Source organism: Poecile atricapillus, chromosome 37 (assembly GCF_030490865.1).
Source record: "Poecile atricapillus isolate bPoeAtr1 chromosome 37, bPoeAtr1.hap1, whole genome shotgun sequence".
NCBI classification, from domain to species: Eukaryota; Metazoa; Chordata; class Aves; order Passeriformes; family Paridae; genus Poecile; species Poecile atricapillus.
Window position 1 is genome coordinate 2,572,442 of NC_081285.1, and position 22,197 is coordinate 2,594,638.

The 22,197-nt window shown below is 55.1% G+C and overlaps 3 protein-coding genes across 5 annotated transcripts; 1 reads left to right on the forward strand and 2 right to left on the reverse strand.

The window, feature by feature from the left end:
• Positions 1 to 6,091, reverse strand: CDC42EP2 (CDC42 effector protein 2). 2 transcript variants are annotated; one of them, XM_058861585.1, is made up of 3 exons: positions 5,889 to 6,081; positions 3,735 to 3,965; positions 1 to 1,427 (listed from the first exon to the last, which is right to left on the reverse strand). In XM_058861585.1, exon 3 carries the CDS (start codon positions 1,408 to 1,410, stop codon positions 838 to 840), a length of 573 nt encoding a protein of 190 aa, XP_058717568.1. In that variant the 5' UTR covers positions 1,411 to 1,427; positions 3,735 to 3,965; positions 5,889 to 6,081; the 3' UTR covers positions 1 to 837. The 2 variants fall into 2 exon arrangements, with proteins under 2 accessions (XP_058717568.1, XP_058717570.1); XM_058861587.1 differs by lacking the exon at positions 3,735 to 3,965 and having other exon boundaries at positions 5,889 to 6,091.
• On the forward strand, positions 5,928 to 7,293 carry LOC131591100 (uncharacterized). Of its 2 annotated transcripts, XM_058861574.1 has the most exons (3): positions 5,928 to 6,228; positions 6,265 to 6,317; positions 6,359 to 7,293. In XM_058861574.1, exons 1-3 carry the CDS (start codon positions 5,928 to 5,930, stop codon positions 7,079 to 7,081), a joined length of 1,077 nt encoding a protein of 358 aa, XP_058717557.1. In that variant the 3' UTR covers positions 7,082 to 7,293. The 2 variants fall into 2 exon arrangements, with proteins under 2 accessions (XP_058717557.1, XP_058717556.1); XM_058861573.1 differs by having other exon boundaries at positions 5,928 to 6,317.
• Positions 7,294 to 8,228: 935 nt separating this feature from the next.
• On the reverse strand, positions 8,229 to 21,764 carry POLA2 (DNA polymerase alpha 2, accessory subunit). Its single transcript, XM_058861544.1, has 18 exons — positions 21,547 to 21,764; positions 20,982 to 21,109; positions 20,809 to 20,885; positions 20,584 to 20,638; positions 20,397 to 20,503; positions 19,825 to 20,012; positions 19,653 to 19,741; positions 18,490 to 18,645; positions 17,448 to 17,510; positions 16,423 to 16,465; positions 15,630 to 15,748; positions 15,138 to 15,176; positions 14,952 to 15,025; positions 14,744 to 14,852; positions 13,891 to 13,997; positions 13,533 to 13,592; positions 11,965 to 12,082; positions 8,229 to 9,991 (listed from the first exon to the last, which is right to left on the reverse strand). Exons 1-18 carry the CDS (start codon positions 21,662 to 21,664, stop codon positions 9,734 to 9,736), a joined length of 1,908 nt encoding a protein of 635 aa, XP_058717527.1. The 5' UTR covers positions 21,665 to 21,764; the 3' UTR covers positions 8,229 to 9,733.
• Positions 21,765 to 22,197: the final 433 nt, after the last annotated feature.

A 22,197-nucleotide genomic window follows, 5' to 3' on the forward strand; every position in this document is an offset into this window, starting at 1 on the left:
TTCGTTAATGAGAATCTAATGAGTCATTAGGCAGATAATCTAAATTAGACTCGTTAGGCAACGAGGAAGGGGAAGGTGGGGTCAGGAGGGGCTGAGGCTCCAGGCTCCAACTCCCAGGAATCCGCTGGAATTCTTGGAAAGAGCCTGGATCAGCGCTGTCCCCACCCCGTCCCCGAGTCCCGGCGGCTCCTCCCGGCACCAGCGGCGTTTCCAGCGGGGATTTTGTCCCTATTCCCTAAATTCCAGCGGGAATTCCCCTCACCATTCCCTCCTTCCCCTTCCACCCCCGTCCGGCCGAACGATCCGCGACGGATCCGCCGCGGCGCCGGGATCCAGCCGCGCCTCTCCTTGGGAATTTGGGTTGGTTTTGGGTCCCTTTGGTGATTTTTTGTGTCCCTTCGATGATTTTTTGGGTCCCTTTGGTGATTTCCAGCCTGGCCCCGCTCCCTTCACCCCCGATTCCCCCCGAGTGGATTTTTGGCCCCTCCTTGGATTGAGTTCCTAAAGCTCCCGCCGGGATCCCGAGCTCCTCCACGCCGAGTTTTGGCTTCTCCGGGGAGAGCCGGAGATTTCCCGGCGGGAATTTCCCCGTTTGCGGGATTTCCAAAGGGTCCAACGGAAGCTGAGGCGCCGCCGCCGCGGAGAAGGAACGCCGCCGTCCCCCCAAATCCTCCCGTCCGGGATCTTGGGGAATTCACCCCGCCTGCGAGAGCTCGGAGAGGCCGAACCCCCTCCCGCCGTCGGAAACGCGGGAATCCGAGCCGGGATCCGCCAAGCTCCCGGAACCTTCCTCATCCTCGCCATCCTCATCCTCGCCGCTTCCCCGCGGAGCCGCCCTCACGTGGGGATCTCCGGCCGGCCGCGCTCGGCGCGGTGCCGCTCCATCACCTGCAGCACGTCCTCGAGGATGGAGGGCCCCAGGTCCACGTGCAGCGACAGCAGCGATCCCGCCTGCGACGGCACCGCCTCGGCCTCGCCGTTGGCGGCCGCGCACGCCGGAGTCGCCGGAGCCGCCTCGTCCGGCCGCAGCCGCGGGGGTTTTGGCGGAGCCGGCGCCGCCGGCAGCGTCAGGGCGCGGGCGCCGCCGAGCGCCGGCAGAGAGACGGCGTTTTTGAGCAACGGCGACGGCGCCGCCTCGACGGCGCGGGGGAAAGCGAAGGGCGCGGGATCGGCGGCGCCGGGGAAAGCGAAGGGCGCGGGATCGGCGGCGCGGGGCAGCAGGTGGAACTTGCCCTGGAGGAAGGAAATGTCCCCGAAGGTGTCGCTCTCGCCGCCGCTGCCCACGTGGATGGTGTGGCGGAAGTCGCCCAGCGGGGGGCTGATCATGTCCGACGAGAGGATGTCCCGGAGCTTCTCCTTCTTGCCCTTGCGGCCGCTCCGCTTCAGGTAAATCGGAACCTTGGTGGCCATGGCGGCCTCAGCACGGCCTGCGGGGAACGGAGAGGGAAAAACGCTCGGAACCGGGATCTGGGGGGCATCGGGAATGAATTCCAGAATTTTCCTGAGGGAAAAGCGCTCGGAGATCTGAGGGGCGTCAGAAATGAATTCCAGAATTTTCCCTGAGGGAAAAACGCTCAGAGCCTGGATCCGAGGGGCGTCAGGAATGAATTCCAGAATTTTCCAGAGGGAAAAGCGCTCAGAGATCCGAGGACCGTTGGGAATGAATTCCAGAATTTTCCCGAGGGAAAAACACTCGGAGCCGGGATCTGAGGGGCATCAGGAATGAATTCCAGAATTTTCCCTGAGGGAAAAGTGCTCGGAGTGCGGATCTGAGGGGCGTCAGGAATGAATTCCAGAATTTTCCCTGAGGGAAAAGCGCTCGGAGATCTGAGGGGCGTCAGGAATGAATTCCAGAATTTTCCCTGAGGGAAAAGCGCTCAGAGCCAGGATCTGAGGAGCATCGGGAAGGAATTCCAGAATTTTCCCTGAGGGAAAAGCGCTCGGAGCCCGGATCCGAGGGGCATCAGGAATGAATTCCAGACCTTCCCCGAGGGAAAAGCGCCAGCTGAAGCAAAACCGGAGATTTTGGGATTGGAAAGGGAAGGAAATTTGGATTTTCCCCGGTTTAGCCGTGAACTCTGAGTTCAAACATCGCATCGGGGCCAGATTTTCCAGCTCTGGGGAGAAATGAGGCAAAAATTGGGAATTTTAGTGCCAGGAATGTGTCCGGCTTCGGGAAACGGGGATGGAACAGCCTCGTTTAACGTTCCCTGTTAAATCAGCAGCTGGGAAGTTCCGGAGCTTTCCGCCTTTTTTTTCAGGGGAAAAAATTCCATCCCTCCCTGTTTTTGTAAGAGGACGGAGCAGCTCGGGGAGGGATTTAGGGATGGGTTTGGACACCCCCAGGGGCCTCTCCCGGCAGGAATTCGACCCAGAAAAATCCCGGGCGGAGCTGGGAGGATTCATCCCTAAAAACACAACAACAGCACCGAGGCCCCGAGGGATGGAAAATCCCATTTCCCATTCGCTGCTCCGGCCAAAACCTCCCCTGATCCCGCCTGCTCCCTGGTTTTGGGGAATGTTCCTTAATTATCCCCTGGTTTTAGGGAATATTCTTTAATTAACCCCTGATTTTGGGGAATATTCCTTAATTAACCCCTGGTTTTAGGGAATATTCTTTAATTATCCCTGGTTTTAGGGAATGTTCCTTAATTATCCCCTGATTTTGGGGAATATTCTTTAATTATCTCTGGTTTTAGGGAATATTCCTTAATTATCCCCTGGTTTTACGGAATATTCCTTAATTATCCCCTGATTTTGGGGAATGTTCCTTAATTATCCCCTGTTTTAGGGAATATTCTTTAATTATCCCTGGTTTTACGGAATATTCCTTAATTAACCCCTGGTTTTAGGGAATATTCTTTAATTATCCCCTGTTTTAGAGAATATTCCTTAATTATTCCCTGATTTTGGGGAATGTTCCTTAATTATCCCCTGATTTTAGGGAATATTCTTTAATTATCCCCTGTTTTAGGGAATATTCCTTAATTATTCCCTGATTTTGGGGAATATTCCTTAATTAACCCCTGGTTTTGGGGAATATTCCCTTATAATTCTTGTTTGTAGGGACTATTTCTCTATTATCCCATTTTTTAGGGAATATTTCCTGGTTATCCCCCATTTTTAGGGAACATTCCCTTATTATTCCCTGTTTTCATGGAATTCTCCCCTGTTTTCATTCTCCCCATTCTCCCCCGTTTTTATGGAATTCTCCCCCATTTCCATGGAATTCTCCCCCATTTTTCCCCATTTTCATGGAATTCTCCCCTTTTCCATGAAATTCTCCCCCATTCCCATGGAATTCTCCCCCGTTCCCATGAAATTCTTCCCCATTCCCATGGAATTTTCCCGTTTTCATGGAATTTTCCCCATTCCCATGGAATTCTCCCCATTCCCACAGAATTCTCCCCATTCCCACAGAATTCTCCCCATTCCCACAGAATTCTCCCCATTCCCATGGAATTCTCCCCCATTCCCATGGAATTCTCCCCATTCCCACGGAATTCTCCCCATTCCCATGGATTTCTCCCCGTTCCCATGGAATTCTCCCCTTTTCCATGGAATTCTCCCCTTTTCCATGGAATTCTCCCCCATTTCCATGGAATTCTCCCCATTCTCCCCCATTTCCATGGAATTCTCCCCTTTCCCATGGAATTCTCCCCATTCCCATGGAATTCTCCCCATTCCCATGGATTTCTCCCCCGTTTCCCCCCGATCCCCCCAGCCCCCGTTACCGCCGGGCGCCGGCGCCGCTCCCGGGGCCTCAGCGGATCCCGGGGAGATTCCCGGGAATCGGGGCCGGTCCCGGCGGCTCCGGGCGGGAGAATCCTGACGGTGCAGAATCCAGAGGCGCAAATCCCGGGATTAACGCGGGCCCCGCTGGGAGGGGGCGGCGGCGCAGACAGGGCCGGGGAAGGATTTTCCTCCGGAATCATCGGGATGGGCTCCCGGGGAAAACGGAGCCGCTGGAAAACGGGAAAAGTTGGGGGGAAAAAGGGGATTTGGAGGGGGAAAAAATGTGGAGTTACAGGGAAGGGGGGGAAAAAAAATGGAATTCCAGGGGGGAAATAAATGGAATTATAGGGGGAAAATGGAATTGTAGGGGGAAAAACGGGTTGTGAGGGGGAAGAAATGGATTTGGGGGGAAAAAAGTGGAATTATAGGGAAAAAAAATGGATTTATAGAGAAAAAAAGTGGATTTGGGGGGAAAAAAGTGGATTTGGAGGGAAAAAAGGTGGATTTGTGGGGAAAAAAATTGGATTTGTGGGGAAAAAGGTGGATTTATAGGGAAAAAAGGTGGGTTTGGGGGGAAAAAGTTGGATTTGTAGGAAAAAGGTGGATTCGTAGGAAAAAGGTGGATTTGGGAGGAAAAAGGTGGATTTGGGAGGAAAAAGGTGGATTTGGAGGGAAAAAAAAAGTGGATTTATAGGGAAAAAGCCTCCAAAATGTGAATTCCCAGGTGAGGATGAGGATGGTGAGGATGGCAGGGAAGAACATCCCGGAGCCGTCGATTCCCTGGGATTGTTCCTGGAATTCCCTTTTCCCACCCCAAAGGGCCGGCCCTGACCCCCCAGTGCTCCTGAAAAGATCTGGGAATTCTCCAGGAAAAGCTGGGAATGCTGCAGGAAAAACCGGGAATGCTCCGGGAAAAGCCGGGAATGCTCCAGGAAAAGGCAGGAATGCTGCAGGAAAAAACGGGAATGCTGCAGGAAAAGCTGGGAATGCTCCAGGAAAAGCCGGGAATGCTGCAGGAAAAACCGGGAATGCTGCAGGAAAAGCCGGGAATGCTGCAGGAAAAAACAGGAATGCTGCAGGAAAAGTCGGGAATGCTGCAGGAAAAGTTGGGAATGCTGCAGGAAAAGGAAGAAAAGCGTCAGGAATGAGCTCATTGCTTGGAATTTCCATCCCTAAAATCCCTAAAAATTCCCGGGAAGGGTCAGGAATGAGGAAAAGCAGGAAAAAAGGGATTTATTTTTTTTTTCCCTGGATCTGAGTGGGAGGAGCTCCAGGAGGACTCCGAGCTCTGGGAATCTCCTGAATCAGCGGATTCGATTCCCAGCCAAGAAAATTTCAGGAATTTTTCCCTTTTTCCATCGATTTCCAGGAAATCCCGTTCCTTTTCCATCCTTTCCGGTGATTTAGGGCTTGGACTGGGAGGAATTTGGGAATTACAGGAAAATTTTCCCTTTTTTTTCCCAGCACTTCGGGCTTCGGCGCTTCCCGGTTTTTCATTTTCCACCTGTTTGTGGAAATTCCGGAAAAATTCGGGATCTTTTTGCCTTTTCCACGAATTTCCCTCTCTCAACCTTGAAATTCCGTTCTTTTTCCGCCCCGTTTTGGGAATTTTTACCTCAATGTGAATTTTTTCAGCCCCCTGAGCTTCAGAACCTGGATTTTTTTAAACTTTTCCCACCGTTTTTCCATAAAAATCCCTCATTTCCTGCCCATTCCCAGCATTTTGGGCTCTGCCACACGGAAATTGGGGGTTTTTTTGGGCGGATTTTCAGGAATTTCGGGGTTTTTCGAGCAGCTTTTCCCTCACCCTGGGGAATTCCATCCGCGTTTTCCCAAATCTGGGAATTCGGGGATGGAATATTCCCACTTTTTCCCGATTTAAATCCTCTCCAAATTTCCCCCTCCAGGGATGGAATTTTCCTCGGGATCGCTCCGTGGGATGGATTTTCCCACAAAAAAAAAAATACGGAAAAAATTTGCGAGCGGGAGACAGGAAGAGGAGCCCTTTGGGATGAAGGTTTTGGGGAATTTTGGGAATTTTGGGGGATTTTGGGACCCGTCCGGGGGATCCGATCCCGTTTTGGGCTGGGAAAAGCTGGAATCGGTTAAAAATAATAAATAAAAAAAAAGAATTCCAAGAATTCCGGTCCCACCTGGAGAATCCAGCGGAGGATCCGGGCGGGGAGGATTCCATGGCGAGGGAAAACCGGGATCTTCCCGGAGAATTCCAGCGGGGAGGGAGGATCAGGAAGCGCCGGCTCAAGGCTCGGCCCCGGCCACGCCCCCAAAAATCCAGGGAAAAAGCGAAATCCAGGGAAAACGTCAGCGGGAGGATCCTCCCGGGCCGGAATTCCCGGGATTTAAAGCGGGATTGGGAAATCCTGGGATTCTCCTGCCGGAGGGAAAAGCGCCGGGCCGGGATCCGGGAATGCCGGGGCTGGTCGGGAGATTCCAGGGATCCGGGAGATTCCAGGGATCCGGGAGATTCCAGGGGTCCGGGAGATGTTCCAGGGATCCGGGAGATTCCAGGGATCCGGGAGATGTTCCAGGGATCCGGGAGATATTCCCGGGATCCGGGAGATGTTCCAGGGGCTATTCCCGGGATCCAGGAGATATTCCAGAGATCCAGGGGCTATTCCAGAGATCCAGGGGCTATTCCAGAGATCCAGGGGCTATTCCAGAGATCCAGGGGCTATTCCAGGGATCCGGGAGCCGTTCCCGGGCTATTCCAGGGTTCCAGGGGCTATTCCAGGGATCCGGAGGCTGGTCCAGGGATCCAGGGGCTGATCAGGAGCTATTCCAGGGATCCAGGGGCCCTTCCGGGGCCGTTCCAGGGATCCAGGAGCCGTTCCCGGGCTATTCCCGGGATCCAGGAGCCGTTCCGGGGCTGTTCCCAGGATCCAGGGGTTGTTCCCGGCTATTCCCGGAGCCGTTCCCGGCTATTCCCGGGATCGAGGAGCCGTTCCCAGGATCCAGGAGCCGTTCCCGGCTATTCCCGGAGCCATTCCCGGCTATTCCCAGGATCCAGGAGCCGTTCCCGGCTATTCCCGGAGCCGTTCCCGGCTATTCCCGGAGCCGTTCCCGGGATCCAGGAGCCGTTCCCGGCTATTCCCGGAGCCGTTCCCGGCTATTCCCGGAGCCGTTCCCGGCTATTCCCAGGATCCAGGAGCCGTTCCCGGCTATTCCCGGAGCCGTTCCCAGGATCCAGGAGCCGTTCCCGGGCTATTCCCGGCTATTCCCGGAGCCGTTCCCGGGATCCAGGAGCCGTTCCCGGCTATTCCCGGAGCCGTTCCGGGCTCCGCCGCCGATGGGAGGCGGCGCGGGCGGAGCCGGAGGCTCTAATTAAGCTCTGCTCTAATTAAGCTCTGCTCTAATTAATCTCTGCTTTAATTAAGCAGGGAAGCGGGGGGGGCTGCGGGGGAAGATCCGCTCGTTTTTCCCGGATAAAAGGAAGGAATCGCTGCCTTTCCCTTTAAATCCGGGATGTGACGGGAAAGGCTCCGCCCGCCCCCCCCGCGCATCCCGGGATTCCCGGCGGCCTCCGCTCCCTCCCCGCCCCTTCCCCTTCCCTTCTCCTTCCTCTTTCCTTTTCCTTTCCCTTTTCCGTTTCCCGAATTCCCGGCGGTGCCACCTGGGATTCCCCGGAATTTGGGATCCCCAGAATTTGGGATCCCCAGGATTTGGGATTCCCCGGAATTTGGGATCCCCAGAATTTGGGGTCGGGATTTGGGATCCCCGGGATTTGGGATTCCCAGGATTTGGAATCCCCAAGATTTGGGATCCCTGGGATTTGGGATTCCCGGAATTTGGGATCCCTGGGATCGAGATTTGGGATCCAGAATTTGGGATCCCCAAGATTTGGGATCTGGAATTTGGGATTCCCAGGATTTGGGATCCCCAGAATTTGGGATCGCTGGGATTGAGATTTGGGATCCAGAATTTGGAATCCCCAGAATTTGGGATCCCTGGGATCAGGATTTGGGATCCCCAGGATTTGGGATTCCCGGAATTTGGGATCTGGAATTTGGGATCCCTGGGTTTGGGATTTGGGATCCCCAGGATTTGGGATTCCCCAGAATTTAGGATTCCCTGGAATTTGGGATCCTTGGGAGCCCCAGGATTTGGGATCCCTGGGTTTGGGATTTGGAATCCCCAGGATTTGGGATTCCCCAGACTTTGGTATCCATGGGATTTGGGATCCAGGATTCCCCGGAATTTGGGATCCAGAATTTGGGATCCCTGGGTTCGGGATTTGAGACCCCCAGAATTTGGGATTCCCCGGAATTTGGGATCCCTGGGATTGGAATTTGGGATCCCTGGGATTTGGGATTCCCAGGATTTGGGATCCGGAATTTGGGATCCCCAGAATTTGGGATTCCCCAGGATCTGGGATCCCTGGGATCGGAATTTGGGATCCCCAGAATTTGGGATCCCCAGGATTTGTGATCCAGGGTTTGGGATCCCCAGGATTTGGGATCCCTGGGATTTGGGATCCCCGGGATTTGGAATCCAGGGTTTGGGATCGGTCCCAGCCCCTCCCCAGCCTCGTTTCCCTTCCCGGGAATTCCTGGAGCTCCCTCGGCCTCGTCCCGGGAAATCAAAACCGGAAAAATCCCATCGGGATCAGCTCCCTGTCCCCAAACCCTCGGGAATTCCCGAAGGAAATCCCGAATTTCGGGATGGGATTGAGCGGTGGGGGCTCGGGAAGAGCCGGAATTCCCAAAATCCCCCCAGGACGCGGCTCCGGCTCATCCAACCCGGGGCTTTTCCAAGGGAAACTGAGGCTGGGAGAATCCACGGGAAAAACGGGAAAAAAAAGATAAAAAAATAAATTAAAAAATAAAAAAGCTGGAAATGAGAGAAAAAAAAACCCAGGAAAAGCAGATTTTATGGATGTTGGAAAAATTCTTTATTTTGGGGTGAGAAACGCCGGAATTGGGCAAAACCCAGAGGAGGATCCGGGATGGGCCAATCCAGGGGGATCCCGGCACTCCCCAGCTGCTCCAGGGGGAGTTTTGGGTTGAAAAAGGAGATTTTTGGGAAAATCCCGGCCACACATCGGAGTCAGGAGGAAAATCTCCCTCCCCAGCCCCAATTTCCCCGGTTTTAGCCCCAAATCCCTCGGATTTGCCTTTATCCCTCGGGAAACGACACCGGGAGAGACAAAAACTCGGATTCATTTTCATCATCATCGGGAATTTGGGGCAAAAAGTTTGGGAAAAGGGTCAGAGCCGGAGCTTTGTGTTTTCCTGGGAAGCAGCAGCGCCAGGAGCTCGTAATTAATTGGTTTTGTGCTAATTAAACTCTAATGAGGGCGAGGGGTGACGCCAGGACGGGGAGGATCCACATCCAGATTCCCAAATTCCCTTTTCCAGGGGTGAAATTCTTCCATGTGCCAAAACATTGGGGGGGTTCACCAAAATTCCAGGAGTTTTCACCAAAATTCCAGGAATTGTTTTCACCCCAATTTCAGGAGTTTTTACCCCAATTCCAGGAGTTTTCATGAAAATTCCAGATGTTTTCACCCCAATTCCAGGAGTTTCTTCCCAATTCCAGGAATTGTTTTTACCCCAATTCCAGGAATTGTTTTCACCAAAATTCCAGGAGTTATTTCCACCTCAGTTCCAGGAATTGTTTTCTCCCCAATTCCAGGAGTTTTTGCCCCATTTCCAGGAGTTTCTCCCCAATTCCAGATGTTTCCACCCCAATTCCAGGAGTTTCTCCCCAATTCCAGATGTTTCCACCCCAATTCCAGGAGTTTTCTCCCCCATTCCAGATGTTTTCACCCCAATTCCAGGAGTTTTCTCCCCAATTCCAGGAGTTTCTCCCCATTCCAGGAGTTTTTGCCCCATTTCCAAGAGTTTCTCCCCAATTCCAGGAGTTTCTCCCCAATTCCAGGAGTTTCTCCCCAATTCCAGGAGTTTTTGCCCCAATTCCAGGTGTTTTCCCCTCATTTCCAGGAGTTTCTCCCCAGTTCCTGCTCCTGCCCGGAGCCAGCTCAGATCCTCACCACCTGGGCGGCCACGCAGGGGCTGCTCCGGGGCTCAGCCCCGGAATTATCCCTGGAATTATCCCTGGAATTATCCCCAGGATTGTCCCCAGGCTCATTCCCGGAATTCTCCCCGGAATTCTCCCCGGGATTCTCCCCGGGATTCTCCCGGTGCCGCTCTCTCCGCAGCAGCAGCCGCCCGTAGGTGCCCCCGGCCCGGCCCTTGGTCAAACGCCCGGGATTGACGCAGACACAGCCCAGGACGTCCTGCAGGGAACGGGGAGCAGGGAATGGGAATGGGAATCAGGGAATGGGAATCAGGAATGGGAATGGGAATGGGAATCAGGGAATGGGAATCAGGGAATGGGGAATGGGGAATCAGGGAATGGGGAATGGGAATCAGGGAATGGGGAATGGGAATCAGGGAATGGGAATCCGGAATGGGAATGGGAATGGGGACAGGGAATGGGAATGGGGATCAGGAATGGGAATCAGGGAATGGGAATCAGGGAATGGGAATCAGGGAATGGGGAATGGGAATGGGGAATGGGAATGGGGAATGGGAATCAGGGAATGGGAATGGGGACAGGGAATGGGGACAGGGAATGGGAATCAGGGAATGGGAATCAGGGAATGGGAATCAGGGAATGGGGATCAGGGAATGGGAATGGGGAATGGGGAATGGGAATCAGGGAATGGGGAATGGGGAATCAGGGAATGGGGAATGGGAATCAGGGAATGGGAATCCGGAATGGGAATGGGGACAGGGAATGGGAATGGGGATCAGGAATGGGAATCAGGGAATGGGCATCAGGGAATGGGAATCAGGGAATGGGGATCAGGGAATGGGAATGGGGAATGGGGAATGGGAATCAGGGAATGGGAATCAGGGAATGGGGAATAGGGAATGGGGATGGGGATGGGGACAGGTGTCAAAAATCCACGGATTCAGTGGAACCGGGAGCCCACAGGAGCCCACAGGAACCCAGATCCCAAAAGTCGCCATTTCCAGAGGATTTGGGTCCCTCCAGCCCAGCCCCGGCCCCCAGCTCCGATCCTGGCTCCAATCCCAATCCCAATCCTGGCTCTATCCCAATCCCGGCTCCAATCCCACCCCAATTCCTGCTCCGATCCCAATCCCAGCTCCAAACCCAATCCCACCTCAATCCCATCCCATTCCTACCCCAATCCCACCCCAATTCCTGCTCCGATCCCAATCCCAGCTCCAATCCCACCCCAATCCCAATCCCAATCCCACCCCAATTCCTGCTCTGATCCCAATCCCTGCTCCGATCCCAATCCCAATCCTGACTCCACCCCAATCCCAGCTCCAATGCCACCCCGATCCTGCCCCAATCCCATCTCCAATCCCAATCCTAATCTCAATCCCATTCCCAATCCCAATCCCAATCCCATCCCATTCCCAATCCCAATCCCAATCCCGATCCCAATCCTACCCCAATTCCTGCTCCAATCTCAATCCCATTCCCAATCCCAGCTCCAATCCCAATCCTGGCTCCAATTCCTGCTCCAATCCCAATCCCACCCCAATCCCAACCCCATTCCCAATGCCATTCCCAATCCCATTCCCAATCCCATTCCCACCCCAATCCCATTCCCAATCCCTACCCCAATCCCGTTCCCTACCCCAATCCCATTCCCACCCCAATCCCATTCCCAATCCCATTCCCAATCCCATCCCATTCACACCCCATTCACACCCCAATCCCATTCCCAATCCCATTCCCAGATACAATCCCATTCCCACCCCAATCCCATTCCCAATCCCATTCCCAATCCCATCCCATTCACACCCCATTCACACCCCAATCCCATTCCCAATCCCATTCCCAGATACAATCCCATTCCCACCCCAATCCCATTCCCAATCCCGTTCCCTACCCCAATCCCACCCCATTCCCACCCCAATCCCAATCCCATCCCAATCCTATTCCCATTCCCAATCCCATCCCATTCCAATCCCAATCCCACCCCCACCCCAATCCCAGCTCCAATCCCAATCCTGGCTCCAACCCCAGATCCATTCCCAATCCCATTCCCAATCCCACCCCATTCCCAACTCCATTCCCATTCCAATCCCAATCCCACCCCAATCCCATCCCATTCCCATTCCCAATCCCAATCCCAATCCCATCCCAATCCCACCCCAATCCCATTCCCATCCCCATCCCAATCCCAATCCCACCCCAATCCCATCCCGTTCCCGTTCCCGTCCCCACCTTGAGGAAGAAGCGCAGCTCCGAGGGCGTCACCAGCACGTCCGGGGTCACCGGCAGCGCCGGCAGCGCCTCCAGGTGAACGTTCAGCTCCTCCGAGGGCGGGAACAGCGGGTAAAAACTGCCGGGAAACGGGAAAATCCCGGGAAAAACGGGAAAATCCCGGGAAAAAACGGGAAAATCCCGGGAAAAACGGGAAAATCCCGGGAAAAAACCGGATCGGGGCGGGAAACGGCGCAGGTTTGGGGAGGAAAGAGGAGATTTTGGGGAAAAAAGAGGAGATTTTGGGGAGGAAAGAGAAGATTTTGGGGAGGAAAGAGGAGATTTTGGGGAAAAAAGAGATGGGTTTGAGGAGGAAAGAGAAGGATTTGGGGAGGAAAGAGGCATTTTGGGGAAAAAAGAGGAGATTTTGGGAAGGAAAGAGGAGGTTTTGGGGAGGAAAGAGGAGATTTTGGGGAGGAAAGAGGAGGTTTTGGGGAGGAAAGAGGAGATTTTGGGGAGGAAAGAGGAGATTTTGGGGAAAAAAGAGACGGGTTTGAGGAGGAAAGAGAAGGATTTGGGGAGGAAAGAGGCATTTTGGGGAAAAAAGAGGAGATTTTGGGGAGGAAAAAGCTGATTTTGGGGAGGAAAGAGCCATTTTGGGGAGGAAAGAGCTGATTTTTGGGCAGGAAACAGGTGATTTGGGGAGAAAAGAGCTGGTTTTGGGGAGGAAAGGTGAGATTTTTGGGAGAAAAGAGGATTTGGGGAGGATTTGGGGAGGAAAGAGCCATTTTTGGGGAGAAAAGAGCCGATTTTGGAGAAGAAAGAGCTGATTTTGGGGAGGAAAGAGGAGATTTTGGGGAGGAAAGAGGAGATTTTGGAGAGGAAAGAGCTGATTTTGGGTGGAAAGAGCTGATTTTGGGTGGAAAGAGCTGATTTTAGAGATGAAAGGTACTTTTGGGGAGAAAAGAGGATTTGCAGAGGGAAGAGGCAGTTCTGGGGAGGAAAGAGGAGATTTTGGAGCAGGACACAGGTGATTTGGGGAGAAAAGAGCTGGTTTTGGGGAGGAAAGAGAGGATTTTGGGGAGGAAAGAGGAGTTTTGGAGAAAAGAGCCATTTTTGGGAGGAAAGAGGAGGTTTTTTGGGGAGGAAAGAGGAGATTTTGGGGAGAAAAGAGCCATTTTGGGGAGGAAGGAGCTGATTTTAGGGAGAAAAGAGATGTTTTAAGGGAGGAAAGAGCCATTTTGGGGAGGAAAGAGGCATTTTTAGGAGAAAAACCATTTTTGGGAGGAAAGGGGAGAATATGGGGAGGATTTGGGGAGTATTTGGGGAGGAAAGAGGAAGTTTTGGGGAGAAAAGAACCATTTTTGGGGAGGAAAGAGGAGTTTTTGGGGAGGAAAGAGCTGATTTTGGGGAGAAAAAGGAAGGTTTTGGGGAGGAAAGAGGAGTTTTTGGGGAGGAAAGAGCTGATTTTGGGGAGAAAAAGGAAGGTTTTGGGGAGGAAAGAGGAGTTTTTGGGGAGGAAAGAGCTGATTTTGGGGAGAAAAAGGGAGGTTTTGGGGAGGAAAGAGGAGTTTTTGGGAGTTCCTCACCAGCGCTGGGTCAGGACGTGCCGCAGGATCCGCGTGAAGCGATCGGAGATCCCCGAGGAGCTGGGGGAGGAAAATGGGTGAGAAAAGGGAGAAAATGGGAAAAAAGGGATGGGGAAAAAGGGAAAAATGGGAAAGGAAAACAGGGAGGGAAAGGGGATTTGGGGGGGGGGAGGGAAGAGGGAAAAGGCAGAGGAGAAAAGGGGGAAAAAAGAGGGGAAAACACTAAAAAAAGGGAGAAGAGTAAAGAAAGGGAGAGAAAGGTTAAAGAAATGGGGAAAAAGGTAAAAGAAAAAGGGAAAAATGTTAAAGAAAAAGGAAAAAGGGAAAAGAAAAGGGGGAAAATGTTGGAAAGAGGCACCTGCTGATCTCCTCAGCCCCCATGTGGAAGAGGAGGTCGGTGGAGGTGAGGCCGAAGACGACGCCGTCGATGTCCAGGGTGCAGGGCTCGGACACCAGGAGCACGCGCTGGACACACGGACACGGGGCTGGAGCCCAGGACAGCCCAAATCTGCCCCAAATCTACCCCAAATCACCCCAAATCTGCCCCAGGACGCCCCAAAACTGCCCCAAAACACCCCAAACCTGCCCTGAACGCCCCAAATCTGCCCCAAATCACCCCAAATCTGCCCCAGGACGCCCCAAATCTGCCCTGAACACCCCAAATCTGCCCTGAACACCCCAAAACTGCCCCAAATCACCCCAAATCTGCCTTGAACGCCCCAAATCTGCCCCAAAACACCCCAAATCTGCCCTGAACACCCCAAATCTGCCCCAAATCACCCCAAATCTGCCCCAGGACACCCCAAATCTGCCCTGAACACCCCAAAACTGCCCCAAATCTGCCTTGAACGCCCCAAATCTGCTCAAAATCAGCCCAAAACCGCCCCAATTCCACCAAGTTTTCCTTAAATCCCCCAAATATTCCCCAAAACCCCCAGGGCCAGGCTGGGTTTCCTGCAGGAACATCAAATCTGCTCCCGAGGGAGGAAAAATCATCAAATGAGGGGATCTGAACCCAAAAAACGCCGGGAGGGGCTTGGGGAGCTCAGGAATCCCAAACCCTCGTCTCCCCCGAAAGCTGCGGCAGGAAATCGCTGCCAGAGGGGGGAAAAAAGTGGGAATTTCACCCCAAATCCCAGCTGGGCTTTGCCAGGAATCTCCTGGGAATTCCCCCCCTTTTATTTTGGGGGGAAAAAGCAGAATTTTGGTACCGCTCTGTCCTCCTTGGGCAGGTCCGGGCAGGGGAAGGGAGGCTGAGGATACACGAAATCGTGGGAGACGTCGCGGAGCGAGGGCACCAGGACCAGCTGGCAGCCAGAACTGGGGGAAAAGAGGGAAAAATGAGAAGGTTTTGGGGTGAAAAGTGATGTTTTTGGGGAAAAATTCCTGTTGGGAATTTGGGGTTGTTCCTGTGGTCACCTCCTGGTGCCCTCGATGATGGTCCTGAGGCAGAGCTGGAAAACGTCGGAGAAGGAGCTCAGGAGTTGGCAGCTCTGGATTGGGGGAAAACAACGGGGATTTGGGACAATTTCTGTATTTTTGGGGGGTTTGGTGCTGCCCCAAATCCTCAGGGATTGAGGGGATTTTGGGGGGGTCTCTCCTCACCTCCACCTGCTCGTGTTTGGCGTCCAGGAACGGCCCAAGCTGCGGAAAAATGGGGGAAAATGTGGGAAAAAAGCAGTGAAATCACCCCCAGAAAAATCATTTTTAATTAATTCTAATAATTCTCATGAATCAACCCCCAATTTCAGCCTCAAAATTTCAGGGCAAAATGAGACCAAAAAGGGGAAATTGCTGAAATTGCTGCTCAGGCAGAAGTGAGGATTTGACTCTGAGGGCAGCGTTTGCTCTTAAAACGGAGCTTTTTTGTCATTTTGGGGTGAGAAATGGGAATTTTGGGGATTCTCAGGGTATAAAATTAAAGATTTGGGCTCTCCTAGGGTGACAAATGTGATTTTTGGGGCTCAGAAATGGGATTTTAATGTGAATTTTGCCGGGTTTGGAGCCTCCCCAGCGGGGTCAGGGTGAGCACTGGGTTAGTAACATGAAGTTAATTAATTATTGAGGGTTAATGAGGGGTTAATGAGGGGCCCTCACCAGGATACAAACGTCGGGGCGGTCTCGGGCCACCACGTCCAGGAGGTCACTGAGGGGCTCGAAGGCGACGCCGTCCGAGGGCGTGAAGGGGCCACAGGCCACCAGCACCATCCTCTGCCCTGGGGAAAATGGGAGATTTGGGGGGAAAAACGCGATTTTTGGGAGCAAAAAGGGGGTTTGGGGGAGGATTTGGGGAGAAAAGAGGAAGTTTTGGGGAGGAAAAAACCATTTTTGGGGAGGATTTGGGGAGAAAAGAACCATTTTTGGGGAGGAAAGGGGAGTTGTGGAGGTGAAAGAGGCGTTTTTGGGGAGGAAAAAGCCATTTTTGGAGAGAAAAGAGACATTTTTGGGAAGGATTTGGGGAGGAAAGAGGAGTTTTAGAGATCAAAGAGGCATTTTTGGGGAAAAAAGAGACATTTTTGGGGAGGAAAGAGGAGGAAAGGGGAGGATTTGGGGAGGAAAGGCGTTTTTGGGAGGGAAAGGGAGAGTTTAGGGATGAATAGGGATGGAAAATGTGGGGAATGTGGGGAGGGAAAATGGGGAGAAAAAGCAGCTGGGGGGTGACAAAAATGGGGGATTTAGGGACAAAAAGGGAGATTTGGGATTCAGAATGGGGGTTTGGGGGCAGTGAGGGGAGTTTGGGGATAGAAAGGGTTTGAGGAATCAAAAAGGGGGAGATGGAGAATCCAAAGGGCACTTTGGGGATAAAAATGAGGATCTGGGGGACAAAAGGAAAGGATTTGGGGTCAGAAATGGGGATTTGGGGACAAAAAGTGGAGGCTCCGGGGCTCACCTGCCATGGGCTCCGTGGGGGTGTGGAAGGGCAGAGGGACCCCCTGGGGGAAAGCCAGGAATGACCCCAAATCCCCCAATTCCAGCCCCAAATCCCCCAATTCCAGCCCCAAATCCCCCAATTCCACCCCAAATCCCCCAATTCCAGCCCCAAATCCCCCAATCCCACCCCAAATCCCCCAATTCCAGCCCAAATCCCCCAATTCCAGCCCCAAATCCCCCAATTCCAGCCCAAATCCCCCAATTCCAGCCCAAATCCCAGAATTCCAGCCCCAAATCCCCCAATCCCACCCCAAATCCCCCAATCCCAGCCCAAATCCCCCAATCCCAGCCCAAATCCCCCAATCCCAGCCCCAAATCCCCCAATCCCACCCCAAATCCCCCAATCCCACCCCAAATCCCCCAATCCCACCCCAAATCCCCCAATTCCAGCCCCAAATCCCCCAATCCCAGCCCAAATCCCCCAATTCCAGCCCCAAATCCCCCAATCCCAGCCCAAATCCCCCAATCCCAGCCCAAATCCCCCAATCCCACCCCAAATCCCCCAATTCCAGCCCCAAATCCCCCAATCCCAGCCCAAATCCCCCAATCCCAGCCCAAATCCCCCAATCCCAGCCCAAATCCCCCAATTCCAGCCCCAAATCCCCCAATTCCAGCCCAAATCCCCCAATTCCAGCCCAAATCCCCCAATCCCATCCCAAATCCCCCAATTCCCATCCCAAATCCCCCAATTCCACCCCAAATCCCCCAATTCCACCCCAAATCCCCCAATTCCACCCCAAATCCCCCAATCCCAGCCCAAATCCCCCAATTCCACCCCAAATCCCCCAATTCCACCCCAAATCCCCCAATCCCACCCCAAATCCCCCAATTCCAGCCCCAAATCCCCCAATTCCACCCCAAATCCCCCAATTCCAGCCCCAAATCCCCCAATTCCACCCCAAATCCCCCAATTCCACCCCAAATCCCCCAATTCCCACTCCAAATCCCCCAATCCCAGCCCCAAATCCCCGGCTCCGGGGTCACCTCGTAGAGTTTGGTCACCACCATCCTCCTGCCCGTGCTGTTGGTGCCTTCCAGAGCCACCACCTGCAGCAGGATTGGGGCAAAACCACGGGAAATCGGGAAAAAATGCAGGAATGGGGGAAAAGGAGGGGGAAATGAGGGGGAAATGGGGCAGGGATTGGGGAATAGGGGCAGGGATTGGGGGAAAAGGGGCAAGGATTGGGGGAAAAAGGTGAGAATTGGGGAAAAGGGGCAGGAATTGGGGAGAAGAGGCAGGAATTGGGGGAGAAGGGGCAGGAATTGGGGGAAAAGGGGCAGGAATTGGGGAGAAGAGGCAGGAATTGGGGAAAAGGGGCAGGAATTGGGGAATAGGAGCAGGAATTGGGGAGAAGGGGCAGGGATTGGGGAATAGGGGCAGGAATTGGGGAGAAGGGGCAGGAATTTTGGGGAAAAGGGGCAGGGATTGGGGAATAGGGGCAGGAATTGGGGAAAAGGGGCAGGAATTGGGGAAAAGGGGCAGGGATTGGGGAATAGGGGCAGGAATTGGGGAATAGGGGCAGGAATTGGGGAGAAGGAGCAGGAATTGGGGGAGAAGGGGCAGGAATTGGGGAATAGGGGCAGGAATTGGGGGAAAAGGAGCAGGAATTGGGGAGAAGGAGCAGGAATTGGGGGAAAAGGGGCAGGAATTGGGGAGAAGGGGCAGGAATTGGGGGAAAAGGGGCAGGAATTGGGGGAGAAGGGGCAGGAATTGGGGGAAAAGGGGCAGGAATTGGGGAATAGGGGCAAGGATTGGGGGAAAAGGGGCAGGAATTGGGGAGAAGGGGCAGGAATTGGGGAATAGGGGCAAGGATTGGGGGAAAAGGGGCAGGAATTGGGGAAAAGGGGCAGGGATTGGGGAAAAGGGGCAGGAATTGGGGAAAAGGGGCAGGAATTGGGGAATAGGAGCAGGAATTGGGGAAAAGGAGCAGGAATTGGGGGAGAAGGGGCAGGAATTGGGGGAGAAGGGGCAGGAATTTTGGGGAATAGGGGCAGGGATTGAGGGGAGATCCCCCCCAAGGCACACCTGTCCTGGGAACAGGGAATATTCCGGAAGCTCCGAGAGGTCCAGCGGGATCTGGGCCCCCCCTGAGTGTTCCCTGTCCCCCACCAGCAGCACGGAGCGAGCGTTGAGCTTCCCGTTCCCATCACAGCTGATCTGCCCCAGCACCGTCACCGGCTCCTGCGGGGACACACCGGGGGGACCCCAAAACGGGGGAGACCCCAAAACGGGGGGATTAACCCAAAATGAGGAGTTTAACCAAAAATGGGGGGGTTAACCCAAACTGGGGTTTAACCCAAAATAGGGAGGTCACCCCAAACATGGGGGATTTCACTCCAAATCTGGGGATTTTACCCCAAACTCAGGGAGCTCCACCCCAAACTCAGAGGGGGTTTCACCCCAAACTTGCGGGAGGTTTTACCCCAAACCCGGGGAGTTCCACCCCAAACCCAGGGGGTTCCACCTCAAACTCGGGGGGTTTCACCACAAACCCAGGGGGTGTTTCACCCCAAACTTGGGGGGTTCCACCCCAAACTTGGGGAAGGGTTTTACCCCAAACCCAGGGGGTTTTACCCCAAACCCAGGAGGTTTCACCCCAAACCCAGGGGGTTTCACCCCAAACTCAAAAGGTTTCACCCCAAACCCGGGGGTTCCATCCCAAACCCAGGGGGCTCCACCCCAAACCCAGGGGGTTCCACCCCAAATCCAGGGGGTTTCACCCCAAACCCAGGGGGTTCCACCCCAAATCCAGAGGGGGTTTCACCCCAAACCCAGGGGGTTCCATCCCAAACCCAGGGGGTTTCACCCCAAACCCAGGGGGTTTCATCCCAAACCCAGGGGGGTTCACCCCAAACCCAGGGGGTTTCATCCCAAACTCAAGAGGTTTCACCCCAAACCTGGGGGTTCCACCCCAAACCCAGGGGGTTCCATCCCAAACCCAGGGGGTTCCATCCCAAACCCAGGGGGTTCCACCCCAAACCCAGGGGGTTCCATCCCAAACCCAGGGGGTTTCACCCCAAACCCAGAGGGTGTTTCACCCTAAACTCAGGGGGTTTCACCCCAAACTCAAGAGGTTTCACCCCAAACCCAGGGGGGGTTTCACCCCAAACCCAGGGGGTTTCACCCCAAACTCAAGAGGTTTCACCCCAAAGCCGGGGGTTCCACCCCAGCCCGATCTGGGCTCTCACCTGGGCGGGCAGCGCGGTCGAGCTGAAGCCGTCCAGGCCGTGGTGCCTCCTCAGAACCTCCCCGAGCTCCTCCACCCGCCCGGCCAGCGCTGGGGGTGACCTCAGTGTCACCAAACACCCCCCAAACCTCCCCAAACCCCCAAACCCCGCCCTCCCCCCGCTGCAGGGGCACCTTCCCGGACGTCCAGCGCCTTCTGGAACATGAATTTGTAGGGTTTGGTGAGGTTCTGCTCAGGGCCCCCGAAGAGTTTGACGCTGCAGCCGCCGTGGCCGTGCCAGGTCAGGCCCTGGACGGAGCCAAACGAGGCCACGACCTCGCCCCGGCCCCCACGGGATGAGTATTTCTGGGAGGGGGTGACGCTGTGGGGACAAAAAAACCAAGAGTGATTTAGGACAGGAGTTGTCCCACCCTGAAAACTCCGTGGATTTGGGGTTTTCCTCCTTTCTGTGACCCCGTTCTGAGCTAAAAGAGAAACCCTAATGAATTCCCTGAGCTGTGGGCAGGGCATTTCACCAGGGTTTAATGATTTGTGTTGATTAATGAGGTTTTAAAAATGACAAGTGGTTGTAGCTTTGAAGGTTTTATAACTGCAAGAAGTTCAGTGAAGCTTTAACAATTTCCCCTGAATTTACAGACTTTTGGGAATGCTCCACCCCAGTTTCCACAATGGTGGGATTTTAAGGGAAAAGAAGGAAGAAAAGAGGGAGAAAGGAGCTGATTTATGGAGCTGTGGTTTCACCCACCTCGGGGAGAAGCTGCCGGGGGAGAAGAGCCCGTAGGGGCTGCGGGACGACGGCGCCCGCTTGGGCCGGGGCGTCTCCGGTGTGGAATTGCTGCGTTTCTGGGAGCCCTGAGAGGGAAAAGCCACAAAAAAATGATGTTTCCAGGCTGGTTAGAAGGCAAAGCCCGTGGATTTGGGGTGATGCCCACCTTGGATGGGGTGGTGTAGGCGTCCAGCAGCTCGTCCTCCTGCTCCTCGGTGAGGCTGACGCTCGTTAAGGGGCACCAACGCTCCCGGTTTGGGGTGGAACCCACCCAGGAGCCCCAAATCCAAGAGTTCCTCCCATTCCCAGGGATCTGGGAGAGCTCAGGGCACCCCCACGTCCTGCCCGAGCCCCCCAAAGCAGAGGGGCCAGCCTCGGGGTGTGGGGATACAGCTCCTGCAGCGAGTGGATGTCGTGGAGGAGCCCTCGGCGCTCGTCCCGGCCGCGGCGGCCGCGCTTGGCCAGCACCTGGGACAAGGGGGGAGTGAGGGAGGGAGGGAGGGAGGGAGTGAGGGAGTGAATGCCCCCCGGCTTTGGGGTGCAGGGGGAATTGGGGACCCCCACCTCGTGCTCGAAGGCGTCCAGGCCCTCAGGGGTGAGCTGGGGCTCCAGGTCTTTGCTGGTGATGAAGGCCAGCAGCTCGTTGGCCAAGGCCACCGGGCCCAGCCCGTGGCTCAGGCACAGCTCCACCACTGGAAAAGGGGAGTCACAAATCCCACAGAGACCCTGTAACCTTTGGGTACCCCCCAACCACCCCCTCAAGCCTCTGTGCCCCCACAAAAACCGGCAGTTCCCAAAATCCCGGGCCCCACAACAGCTCCCTGTGGCCCCCAAAAGAAATTCCGCCTAAATCAAATAACCCCTCACAGCCCCTCAGGTCCCCAAACGCCTCTGAGGATGTCCCCAGTGCACCTGACACCCCCAAACCTTCACTGACACCCCCGAAAATCCCCTCACGCCTCCTCTGACACCCCCAGCCTCCCAAAACCCCTCACATCTCCCCTGACACCTCCCCAGCCTCCCAAAACCCCTCACATCTCCCCTGACACCTCCCCAGCCTCCCAAACCCACTTCCTCCTCCCCCAGCCCCCCCATCTCCATCCCAGGCCGCATCCCCCGGAGCCCTCACGCTTGTCGGGCACTTCCTCGCCCTGGCAGCGCAGCTCGAAGAGCCGCAGCTCCCTCAGCACCGCCTCGGCCGTCACCGGCTCCCGGCCCCGCTCCGGCTCCAGCCCCGGCTCCGCCATGGCCGCGCTCGAACCGCGCGGGCGCGACTCCGTGAGGGAGAGGGCGTGGCCACGCCATATAAGGCGAGGAGGCGTGGCTAAATCGAAAAGGGGCGTGGCTATTCAAATTTAGACAGAGCGGACCAATGGGAGCGCGACGGGCGGGGAAAGGGGCGGGGCCGAAGTACCTCAAGCTCCGCCCATCGGAATTGGGCGGGGGAAAGGGCGGGAGGAAAAAAGGGCGGGAAAATTCGCGCCCTCAGAGCGCTGAGGGGGCGGGGCCGAGGCGGCTCTGAGGGAACCGACCCCGGCCCGGGCCTGGGGGGTCCAACCGGGCCTGGGGACGGATTCCAGCCGGGTCTGGGGGGTCCAACCGGGTCTGGGGGGTCCAACCGAGCCCGGAGGGTCCTGCCCGGCCCCAGGTGCCGCACCTGCCCCGGAGGATCCTGCCGCAGGTCCGGGGTCCCCTCCCTGCCCAGCCCCTCACCCCCTCCCCTCACGGCAGCCTCGTCCTGCACCCCCCGCCCAGGAGACACCCCTGGGTTTTAAGTCAC